Source organism: Musca vetustissima, unplaced genomic scaffold (genome assembly GCF_032173495.1).
Source record: "Musca vetustissima isolate MV318-11 ecotype Yass unplaced genomic scaffold, APGP_CSIRO_Mvet_v1 utg131899, whole genome shotgun sequence".
Classification (NCBI taxonomy): domain Eukaryota; kingdom Metazoa; phylum Arthropoda; class Insecta; order Diptera; family Muscidae; genus Musca; species Musca vetustissima.
Window position 1 is genome coordinate 16,703 of NW_026888288.1, and position 12,398 is coordinate 29,100.

Below are 12,398 nucleotides of genomic sequence, written 5' to 3' on the forward strand. Positions count from 1 at the left end.
GAATCACTTTTTAAGACGATCTATGCATATCCGTCTGTCTGTCCATGTTAAATTGTGAACAAAGTATATATATAAATGGTCTGAGTGACTGAGGGCCTATTTGCTGGAATTTTTTTCTAACAGAAAAAAGAATCGTGTTTTTTCATAAAAAGTACTGACGATCTATTATTTTTTTGCTAAGAAATCCTGATGGTTTGTGAATTGAAAAAAAAAAATTATACCTAAGAGTCTTTTCATTTTTTATAGAAGAAAAATTAGACCGGGGTCTGTAAATGTTTCTCTCTATCGCTCAACCTCAGCACTCGATATTTTTCTATAGAAAAAATGTTACAAAATCTCAGTTCTCATTTTTTTTTCTATAGAAAAAAGAATTCGCAGAACCTCATTTTACAGAAAAAAAGTTCAGCTCATTTGTTTGGCCTAAGGACGAACTCTATTGAAATTGGGAAAATCGGTTAAGATTTAATATAGCTTCTATATATATTTTCGTCCGATTATATGTAAATTGTGTACCAAAGGCCCTATATAGCTTTCGATTTGCACGCAATTTGGCATAGTGTAATGAATTAGCTCTAGAATGATGTATGTTAAGCTTTTTGAAAATCGGCCTAGATTTAGATATAGCTCTTATATATTTTTTCGTCCGATTTAATGTAAATGGTGTACCAAAGTCCCTATATATCATTCGATTTGTACGAAATCTGGCATAGCGTAATGAATTAAGTCTGGAATGATGTATGTGTAGTTTCCTGAAAATCGGTCCACATTTAAATTCGACGTCTTTTAGGTTTCATCTGTTGGGTATACCGAAAGTGGTGAAGGGTATCATATAGTCGGCCCCGTCCAACTTTACTACTTTTCTTACAGGTTTCACTATATATATATATATATATATTATAGACAGTTGCGGATTTTTTAAAAATATTTTTCCGAGGACAAAATATAGGCTCAGATTACAAAAATAAGTTTTGAAAATATTTTTTGAAGGACAGTATAGACCCTTGGTGTTTTTTGAAATATTTTTCAAGGACTTTATACTATATATACACGCGAGGATTTTTAAAAATGTTTTTCAATGACTTATTCTTCATAAGAATTATTTTTTCAAGGCTATATGCCTTTTTTCATAGACTATAGCAAGGCGTGAATTTTTTATAAATATTTTTCAGAGACTCTAGAAAGACTTGGATTATTTAAAAACATTTTTCCAATACTATAGAAAGGCGTTGATTTTTATACCCTATACAACTATGTTGTCAGGGTATTATAGCTTTGTGCAGCCCCAAGAGTTTGTAACGCCGCGAAATATTGGTCCTAGGCCCACCTTTAAGTATACCGATCGTCATATTTCGATCGGTATACTTATTGGTCCTAGACCCACCTTTAAGTATACCGATCATCATATCTCGACTCGCGGAGTCGATCTAGGCACGTGTGTCCGTCCGTCCGTCTGTCCATTATAATATGTAAACACGATACAGGGCACCGTTATAGACCAATCTTAAAAAAATTTTGCATGTAGGTTGGGTTCTGGCCAATGCACTATAGGTCAAAACAACCCTTTTTACTGGCCAAAAGTCGAATTTAACACATTGTTTTATCACTTATTTTGAGTTACAATCGAGTAAGGAACACTTCAAAACAAATAAAAATTAATTTTGTTTTTGCATAATCACTTATACCGTTACATGGCAAGCTGTCAAACGTGAATTATTAAAATATCATAAAAAATGTATTCATTTGGTATGTTACTTGTTAAGATTTAAAGTGGAAATAAAATATAAGTATAACTATAAGTGGAGAATTAATAAGAAAGTATTCGATATTTTTTATCATAAAATGTATCCATACATATGTGTATGTGTACAAGTAGTATATAAACAAGCGTAACTTTAGATTGATCGTAGAAATTTTTAAACTTTGAGGTTATGAATGCATTAAATCCGTGGGCAACGTTTGGCAATTGAAATTAAAATTGATATTTGTTTATTGAAGCGTGTTTAATCTAAATAACCTAATGTGGTTTTGCGGATTTGTGCGGGTTTTTTAGTTATTGCCATTTTTGTATTTTAAACCATTTACCGAAATACTGATTAATTTGAATCTGAAATAACTGGAGTAAAGCTAAATCGTATATTCCGCCTCAAAATTATTTTATTTTTATTATTATGCCAGTTTTAATTAGATTTAAACATATTTCGAACTTATTGTTATGAAACAGCTAATTTAATATTGACGAAATATTTCTGGTTGTCCATGACGCTACAGTCCATAAGGTACAAATTCATTCGACGCAAATAATGGAAATTTGTGTACTTCCATTAGAGGTTATTGGAGAAGATGCTGCTGAAGCTAGGCATAAATTGTATAAGCCCGACAGGTTACATCACGCTCGTAAGAGCAGCCGAATGAATAACATCTTAGATATGTTTGCTAGAGCCTTGGGTACATTAGATCCTTTAATATCATCAATTAGCTTAATCAAACGCATGCAGTGAAAACGTTAAAGCTTGAAATGTTAAAATTTCAAAATTGTATTTATGAATTGAAATCTTTACAACAGATCACATGATAAGAGCGATGAGTTCAATGAAGACGGCCTACAACGTATATAAATATTCTTAATGACTTAGATTTAGAAAATGAAACGGTCTGCATTTAAGTAATATATGTAATCACAGACGTAGCAAAGTGAAGGGTGTCCTTGGAGCTTGACGCCGCTCGAATTGTTTTTGTTTACCTAATTTTTTTTGCAATACAAAAATTTTCATTTTTTTTACAACCACCAAACTTATCACATAACCGCCCTCCCTTCCCTTTTCGAAACCCTGTATACGACCATGTATGCAATACATTAATAACTTAAAGGGTTAATTAAAAAAAATGTTCCATTATTCTTTATGAAGGTTACGAAAGCTACTCTGGTTGAAATACAATATTTTTTTTCAATTTTATGACTTTTGGCCACAAAAATTGCCAGTTTGACCTATAGTGCAATGAAGAACCCTATTACTTTGGTAAAGATCGGTTAATATTTAGGGAATGAAATGGACCAAATAATTAATTTTTGTCGGTTTTTCTGTTCGCTCCAGGGGCCGCAATTATGGCCCAAACATCGCGCATGTTTACATGGATAAGGGGATTGGGCCAACAAATAAACACAGCTGTTTTGATAAAGATCGGTCAATATTTAGCGGGTCAAATGAACCCTGACTTTTGTGTGAAAAATTACAAAATTTGAGTGGTTGACCTTTCAATTGATACCAATTATATTGTCCTATGTATTTGGATGTGGGAGTTACACTTAAATATTTACAGGTGCTTACGTATTGGTATGTTATTTAGTAACCCATTACCACATTAGAGGGCTGCAATCGAGGGCTGGTCGATTTGAAATTTTCCATGAGGGACAGGTATGGTTAAGAACAACACCTATAATTTTCGGTGATGTTCAGATAATAATTATGGGATGTAGTCGAAATTGAAAGCCGAAAATCACAACACAACTCACGGTTAAGGGAATCTGGGCAAGTACTGTACTGAATATTAGTAATATTTGTTGACCTCTAGTCGGTCAAGAGCTTGCAAATGTCGCGAAATATTGTCCAAGCTTAGAATTTAGAACCACAGAAAGTTAGATTTTTGTGGAAGTTGTGTTGGATATCATATGGTCGGCCACGTCCGACTATACTACCCCGCTCACTGGTTTAAAATAAGTTTTTCAATGACTATGTCCTATAGCTTCTGTGGATAGAATATCTACTTGAAGTCTTCTGTAGTAATGCGATCGCTATGAATGGAATATTCCCACTCAATCTGATGAATGGAGCTAAATCTATTATCCGGCAAACCATGATCATTAATTTGAAGAATATTAATGCACACCAATTAAAGCAACTTGTCTGTAATCGCGAAACTAAGAGAAACTTCATTAGTCTGTTTGTGCTGTTCTTCGCAATGGACGTTCGTATAATAATAGCGGTATTAATAATTACAATCGAGATCGGTGGTGTTCCAGCTTTGAATACGGTAAAACAATTGAAGAAAAAATTGTCGAAAAAAATAACGAAAGACAATAAAAATTTCAAAAGATGGTAAAAACTTATATACAATTCAATTCGATATACATTTAAGTTCGTTCGGGTCGAACTTTATTTACCCTCGACTATTACGCGTGACTTCAAAATATCGGGAAATTTAAATGAGGAATATTATATTGTACATTGTCTATGTTAAAATTTGAACCTGTATTAAGAATATTTTCCAAAGAAGTTTTGTACCTCCATGGGCATTTGTACCTCCATTGTTACTTTGGCGGGAAAATGCGGCTATTTTTTCCTATTCGTAACTATTACTTCGATAATTGATATTGAAAGCCCTCTTTTGGTGTAGGGTATCAATGATACCACAACGACCATCATGCATTCGCAAATTAATTTTTATGATTGTCAAGAAAATACTACAACAATTTTTATTTATTTATTATATTAACACCTAACCGGTATTTTGGAACGTGTCCGACCGTCCATTTGTCTTTTTATACAATTTAATATTTTATTTAAAAAAAGTGTATAAACATCAGTCATTACTTTAGATTTCAAGTGGAATGAAATCACTTGAAATCTAAACTTGTTTTCAAAATATTAATTTAAGCTCCTCGTTGCCATTTCCGATGTCAAATTAAATATTTATATTTTATTTATTTAATATAATTAATTTTTTATTAAAATTTCGGTCGATGCACTCTAATAAACAATACAAATAAATTGTAATAAATGTGAGAAAAATTCCTGACATTTATTGTTGTGTCTGGAATTGAGGGGTGGAGTGGTTCAGATGTGACATGTGTTACTATAATCCTATCACTGTAGTTTGACGTTATGAGTCTTGCATGTTGTAATCTTACTGAAATTAGTTAATGGAATTAAATATTAATTGTTAATAATTACAAGTACGAGGTGCTGGGTCAGATCAGTTTTTTTCCCCGCATTTGATATCACTCATCATTTTGCTTGTGTTGTATTTAGTGTGTGAGGAAACCGTGTTGAATCATGAATATACAAATTGTGTTAATCGTATTGCTGGCGGAAATTTTAAAGGGTGCTTACGGGCAGATGAATTTGAATACCGTAAATATATTTCAAGTGTTAAAATAAAAAACAGACAAAAAAAATTAAATGATACGATATTTACGATATTTGATATTTTTTGATTTGTAAATTTTTTTTTAAATATTTTTTTGATTTGTGGATTTAAAAAAAAAATATATTTTTTGAGGGGTGGATTATTTAAAAATAGAGTTAAAAACCAGTGAGCGGAGCAGTACAGTCGGACGGGGCCGAACATATGATACCCTCCACAACTTCCACGAAAATCTAACTTTCTGTGGTACTACATTCTGAGCTTGGGCAATACTTCGCCATATTTGCACCCTCTTGACGACTAGAGGTCAACAAATATTATTATTACTCATATTCAGTACAGCCCTTCTAATTATTTGATCAGATTTCCTGGGTTGTGTTGCGATGTTTGGCTTTCAATTGTGGGCCAAATATATCGACTCTATCTTTGGGCCACAATTCATCCCAATATTATTTTCTGATCATCACCGAAAATTATAGGCGTTGTCCTTGACCATACCGGGATCCTCAAGGAAAATTTAGATATAGATATAGCTCCCATATATATTTTTGTCCGATTTTATGTAAATGGTGTACCAAAGGCCCTATATAGCTTTCGATTTGCACGAAATTTGGCATAGCAAAATGAATTAGGTTTAGAATGATGTGTGTTAAGTTTCCTGAAAATCGGTCCAGATTTAGATATAGCCCTCATATATATTTTCGATCCTCAAGGAAAATTTCAAAGCGATCAGCGCTATATTTCCGTCTTCTAGTGTGGTAATAGGTTACTAAATAATATATGAATACGTAAGTACCTGTAAATATTTAAGTATAACTCCCACATCTGAGTACGTACGACCATATAATTGGTATCAATTTACAATCAACTTCAACAACTCGGGTCCATGTCCTTCAGGGGCAAATATATAGACAATAGAATACAAATTTTGTAATTTTTCACACAAAAGTCAGGGTCCATTTGACCCGACGAATATTGACCGATCCTTATCAAAACATGCATGCTTATTCTTTGGCCCGATCCCCTTCTCCTTGTAAAATTTCCCGATGTTCGCGCCGTAATTACGGCCTCTGGAGCGACCAGAAAAACTGACAAAAATTTTGTATTTGGTCCATTTCATCCCCTAAATATTAACCGATCTTTAACAAAAACAATAGCGGTCTTCATTGGCCAGAACACATCCTAAATGCAAAATTTCCTGAAGATTGGTCCATAACTATGGCCTATTTTCTAAGGCGTGGATTTCAAAAAAAGATTAAATTTTTCGAGGGGTTGATTTAAAAAAAAAAAATATTTTTCAAGGCGTCGATTAAAAAAAAAAAATAAAATTTTTCGAGGCGTGGATTTCAATTAAAAAAATATATATATTTTTCGAGGGGTGGATTTAAAAAAAAAATATTTTTCGAGGCGTGAATTTATAAAAACATTTTTTTATAGGCGTGGATTTCAAAAAAAGAAAACATATTTTTTTGAGGCGAGGAGTTTAAAAATTTTATTTTCGCGGCGTGGTTTAATAATATAATTTTCCGAGGCTTGCAACTTTTAAACATATTTGTTTATTAATTATCTATTCTTTTACTTATTTTTGCTTTTTAGTGTGATCGCATCACCCGCCATGGCTACCCTTGTGAAACGCACACAGTAACCACCAGTGATGGTTATATTCTGTCTCTATTTCGTATACCCAGTTCTCATCGCGATACATTGCAGCATGCGGAAAATAAACCCGCGGTACTTTTGATGCATTGCCTTCTGTGTTCATCGGATATATTTGTACTGGCTGGACCCAATGATGGTCTGCCATTTATGTTAGCCGATGCCGGCTATGATGTTTGGCTGGGTAATGCACGCGGTAATGTCTATTCTCAGCAACACACCACCTTGTCAACATTCTCTGAAGCATTTTGGTCATTTGCCATGGATGAAATTGCCCTAATAGATTTGCCTTCGCATATTGAATATATCTTACATACAACAAATCAGAAAAGATTAAATTATATTGGTTATTCTCAAGGTACCTTGATCTTTACCATTTTACTATCAGCCAAGCCGAATTATAGGGGAAAATTAAAAGCTGTTCATTTATTGGCACCGGCAATATTTGAGTGTCACCTACGCTCACCTCCCGTACTATTGCTGGCGAAATTTTTAGGTAATCCTAGTCAGGCGGCAAATATTATTGGTACCCTGCCAAGTCAGGGTATCTTTGGTTTGGCTAGACTGGCGGGTAATGGATTTTGTAAGAATCCCCTGCTTATGGAATTTTGTATACAAATATTAAATACATTTAGCGGTTGGGATTCGCCATATTTGAATAGGGTAAGTTCTCCAAATAACTTTAATTTCGATTTATAATACAAATATAAATTTATTTCCTCCCCAGACCCTTTTGCCGGAAATGCTTTTGACCACACCAGCTGATGGCTCAAATTTACAAATCAATCACTATCTACAATTGGCCACATCTTGTGAATTCAAAGCCTATGATTATGGGCCAGAGATTAATGTTCGCAAATATGGCACAAAGAAGCCACCACTATATAATGTGAGAAATATCCAGACCGATGAACCGATTCAATTCTATTTTTCTGAAAATGATTTTTTGGCCTCCTACGATGATGTCAAAGATCTGCATAGTCAAATTGGAGATCGTGGACATTGGAATCTTGTTCGTTATAGAAAATATAATCATTTCGATTTCACTTTATCGATAAATGTTAAATCGTGTATTAATAATTGTCTGGTGGATCGACTGGATAAATATGAGGGGCGGCCGTATAACGGTAACCTTTGTAACTGTTTTAGAAAAAATCCATTTGGAAAAAAATGAAAACAATTGTTGTTTTATTTTTTTGAACCTGCTTTCAAATAGTGATAGTAAGTCCAAATTTAAGAATTCCAGCTTTGCCTGTTCATTAAAAACCAAATTGTACCAGATTTGGTACCATTCTATACTTTCCAAACCTATCTTATTATTCTAAACCTGATTTCAAATAACAATCGTAAGTCCAAATTTAAGAATTTTAAAATCACCAAAATGTACCAGATTTCGTACCATTCTGTATCCATACACTCCCACAGTAACCTAAGTTGCAACATTCAGGATTCGAGTTCTACCCGTTAACCAAAGTCCAATTTGTTCCAAATGTTGTCCATAAGTACAAATTTTCTAAACTACTACCTTAATTCCTAAACTACCTCCATGTCTCAATCCTACACTCCAACTATAATTATACCCTTCACCACACTGTTGTACAGGGTATTATGTCTTTGTGCGTATGTTTGTAACAGGCAAAAGTAAACGAGATAGACCCATAGTACCTTTTGAGAATATGCATAGAATCACTTTCTGAGTCGATTTATGCATGGCCGTCCGCCTGTCCGTCTGTTGGTGTTAAATTGTAAACAAAGTACAGGTTGCATTTATAATCCGATTTGGATGAAATTTGGCACAGCTCAATTGTTTGGCCCAAGGACGAACCCTATTGAAATTGGGAAAAATCGGTTCAGATTTCGATATAGCTCCCATATATATTTTCGTCCGATTTAAGGTAAATGGTGCACCACAGACCCTATATATATTTCGAGTTGCACTAAATTTGCCAAGTTTCGAGAAAATCGGTAAAGATTTAGATATAGCTCCCACACATAGTTTCGTCCGATTTCATGTAAATGGTCCACCAAAGTCCCTATATATCATTCGATTTGTATGAAACTTGGCACAGCGTACTGAATTCAGCCCAGAATGATGTCTGACAAATTTCGTGAAAATCGGTCCAGATTTAGATATAGCTCCCATATATATTTTCGTCCGATTTAATGTGAATGGTCCACCAAAGTCCCTATATATCTTTCGATTTGCTCGAAATTTGGCACAGAGTACTGAATTAAGCCTAGAATGATGTGTGCTAAGTTTCCTGAAAATCGGTCCAGATATAGAAATAGCTCCCATATATATTTTCGTCCGATTTAATGTGAATGGTCCACCAAAGTCCCTAGGTATCTTTCGATTTGTACGGAATTTGGCACAGCGTACTGAATTAGTTCTAGAATGATGGGTCTTAAGTTTCGAGAAAATCGGTCCAGATTTAGATATAGCTTCCATATATATAATAAGTACGAATTTCCCAAACTACCTCAATCCTACACTGCAACAGTCATTTAATTCCAAATTTAAAGTCTCCAGCTCTATCTGTTCACCTAAATCCAACATGCACCAAATTTAGTACCATTAAATACTTTTCGTACACATAAGTACATTTTTTTAAATGTACCTCAATCCTGTACTCTAATAGTAGTCCTAATTCCGATTTTCAGGAGTTCATCTCTATACACTCAACTAAATGCAAATAGTACTAAATTTAGTACCATTTTGTACTTTTTATACACATAAGTACGAATTTCTTAAACCATTTCCATACATCAACACCACTTCCGAACCTTTATTCCGTATAACATTTCAAGATTCTAGCTACATATGTTCAATAAATATACAATTAGAACTAAATTTGCCTAATACAGAGGGTACCATATTTGGTATATTACGTACCCTTCTAGTTCGAAGTTCCAAAAACCCAACCTTATCTCACGCCTACACAACAACAACAACAACCCACACTCAAAATTTCAAGCTTCTAACATTCTTTCTAACTTTCCATCAGAGACCCACATTCCAAAAGAATACAGAGGGTACCATATTTGGTACATTTATTGCCCTACTAGTTTCCAAAAACCCAGCCTTATCTCACGCCTACACACCAACAAAAACCCACACTCAAAGTTTCAGGCTTCTAGCTTCAGCCGCTCCGTCTGGGCGATGATCTCACTCACTCACTTAACTCTAAGCTCTTGTATATATATATATATATATATAGATATAATTTGTCGTTATTTTTTTTGTTCTTTATTAAACAACAATTCAATTTGCTAACTTCTCTACATATTTGTAGCACTTCAATATATATGTTTTGAATTATTTTATCTTTTGTTTTTTTATATACGCAATGCAACTCGACTATTCACATAATAATATGTGGCATAATAATTATAAAAATCATTTTATATTTTTGTTAGTATTTCATTTTGATTTGCGTTAATTAAATGAAAAATAATTGTTAATTGTAAGAAATTAAAAAAAAAAAACAGAACTTAACAAAAAGTCATCCTTAAAAAAATTATTTTGTCAGAACAATGCCTCGAGGGATTTGGATATCAGTGAGCGATTTTTTTTTTTAATTCAAAACAAATTTTTTTCACTTTCACATTTAGAGCAGTCATTTGGGGGGTAGTGGGTAATCCAGTCGAAAGTTTGGGCGCCACTTAATGGAAATGATGATGATCGAAATGATGATAAGGATCATAGTGCAATGGCAAGGGATGAATGGTCTTGATAATTGGTGCCGGATGATATGTCTTTACAATGGGTACAACATGTTTGACAACGGGCACCACGACAGGTTTGATAATCGGAGCACTGTGGATGACGGTGGAGCTTTGATGTGATATGGCAGCGGGTACATGGACATATTTGGCCACATGTAATGGTTCATGGTGACCATAGTAAGGATAATCCAAATGATGATGATGGCCATGAAGATAACCAGGTCGTGCTGAGCACAGGGCAACACATCCGACCAGCAAAAATGATAGCTGCAAAGGAAACGAAAGGAGATTCAGCCAAGGATGGAAATATCCATTCCTTCTTTTCAACTTACCACTTTTGTAATCATATTTTTTGTTGTTGTAATAATCCTTGATCACTTGCTGTCTAGAATTTCGTAGCTACCGAATCGAATGTCTTGAACGGTTCTGTTGGAAAATTTTAACTGATGATTGTTGTTGCCGGTGCCAAGTCTTTTATATTTTTCAGCGTTTTTTTATTTTCGGTTTTCCGTTTTGCGATTCGTTTTTTTTTTCTTTCTGATTTTGCATTTCGTTTTCATACAAAAACTGAAATTAAGTTCATCGCAAGACAATGTACAATGCTGTAACCCACCATCCGCAGCAACAACAACAATTTTAGCATAACACTATGACATCAAAAAAAGACCATAACAATAGCTGTAATTTTTGTTTCATTGAGAAGAAAAAAAAACGCTGCAGAAAAACGCCAGAGAAATAGAAACATAGCAATCTTCATCATCTGCATACATGCTACAATGGGGTTGGAGAAGTGGAGAGGGAGGGTGGTGGACAAATGCCTGGTGTTTTTGTTAAGGTTTATATGCTGTCAGATTGTATGCTGCAACATCAGAAGTACAGCATAAATAAAATCTGTTAAAACAGTGGGTGCATGGAGAAATACCTCATGAGATTCTATAGAAAACATACGCTTCAATAAATATTATTTATTAAATATTTTCAAAAAATTTCCAATAAATAATAATGGTATCCTAAAATATATTTAAAACAGAGACTGGGTAATATTTCGTGATAGTGGCACCTTCTTTCCTGATTAGAGGTCAACAGCACCTCTTCCTGGCACTGACATATTTTCCGAATATTACCAATATTCAGTAGAGTTCTAACTACTTGTCCACATTCCCTTCACCGTGGGTTGTGTTGTGATGTTCGGCTTATAATTGTAGCCTATAGATCAAATCGAAAAAAAACACAAGAAATTAGTTTTCGGTCCACTTTATCCCAAAATTATTATCTGATAATCGCCGAAAATTGTACGCGTTGGCCTTAACCATAACTGGAACCTCATGGAACATTTCAAAACGACCCGCGCTATATTTCCACCTTCTAGAGTGGTAATGGTTTATTAAATAATATATGAATACGTAAGTACCTGTAAATATTTACGTGTAACTCCCTCATCCGAGTACATACGACAATGTAATTGGTATGCATTTAAAGGTAAACCACTCCTCTTGGATATACTGTCAACTTCTCGGCTGTATGTCCCTCAGGAGTAAATATATACGCTGTAAAATACAAATTTGGTAATTTTCACACAAAAGGCAGGGTCCATTTGACCCGCTAAATATTGACCGATCTTTATCAAAACAGGCATGCTTATTCTTTGGCCCAATCCCCTTCTCCATGTAAAAATTCGAGATGTTTGGCCCATAATAGCGGCCTCTAGAGCGACCAGAAAATCAGACAAAAATTTAGTTTTTGATCCATTTCATCGCCTAAATATTAACCGATCTTTACCAAAAACAATAAGGGTCTTCATTAGGCAGAACCCATCCTACATGCAAAATTTCGTGAAAATTGGTCCATAACTGTGGCCTGTACCGTGTTAACAA

General features: G+C 34.2%; 1 protein-coding gene across 1 annotated transcript; it reads right to left on the bottom strand.

The window, feature by feature from the left end:
* Positions 1-10,457: 10,457 nt before the first annotated feature.
* On the bottom strand, positions 10,458-10,871 carry LOC133336133 (uncharacterized protein DDB_G0272718). The gene is made up of 2 exons (XM_061544431.1): positions 10,857-10,871; positions 10,458-10,791 (listed from the first exon to the last, which is right to left on the bottom strand). The coding sequence occupies exons 1-2, from the start codon at positions 10,869-10,871 to the stop codon at positions 10,462-10,464; spliced, it is 345 nt and encodes a 114-aa protein (XP_061400415.1). The 3' UTR covers positions 10,458-10,461.
* Positions 10,872-12,398: the final 1,527 nt, after the last annotated feature.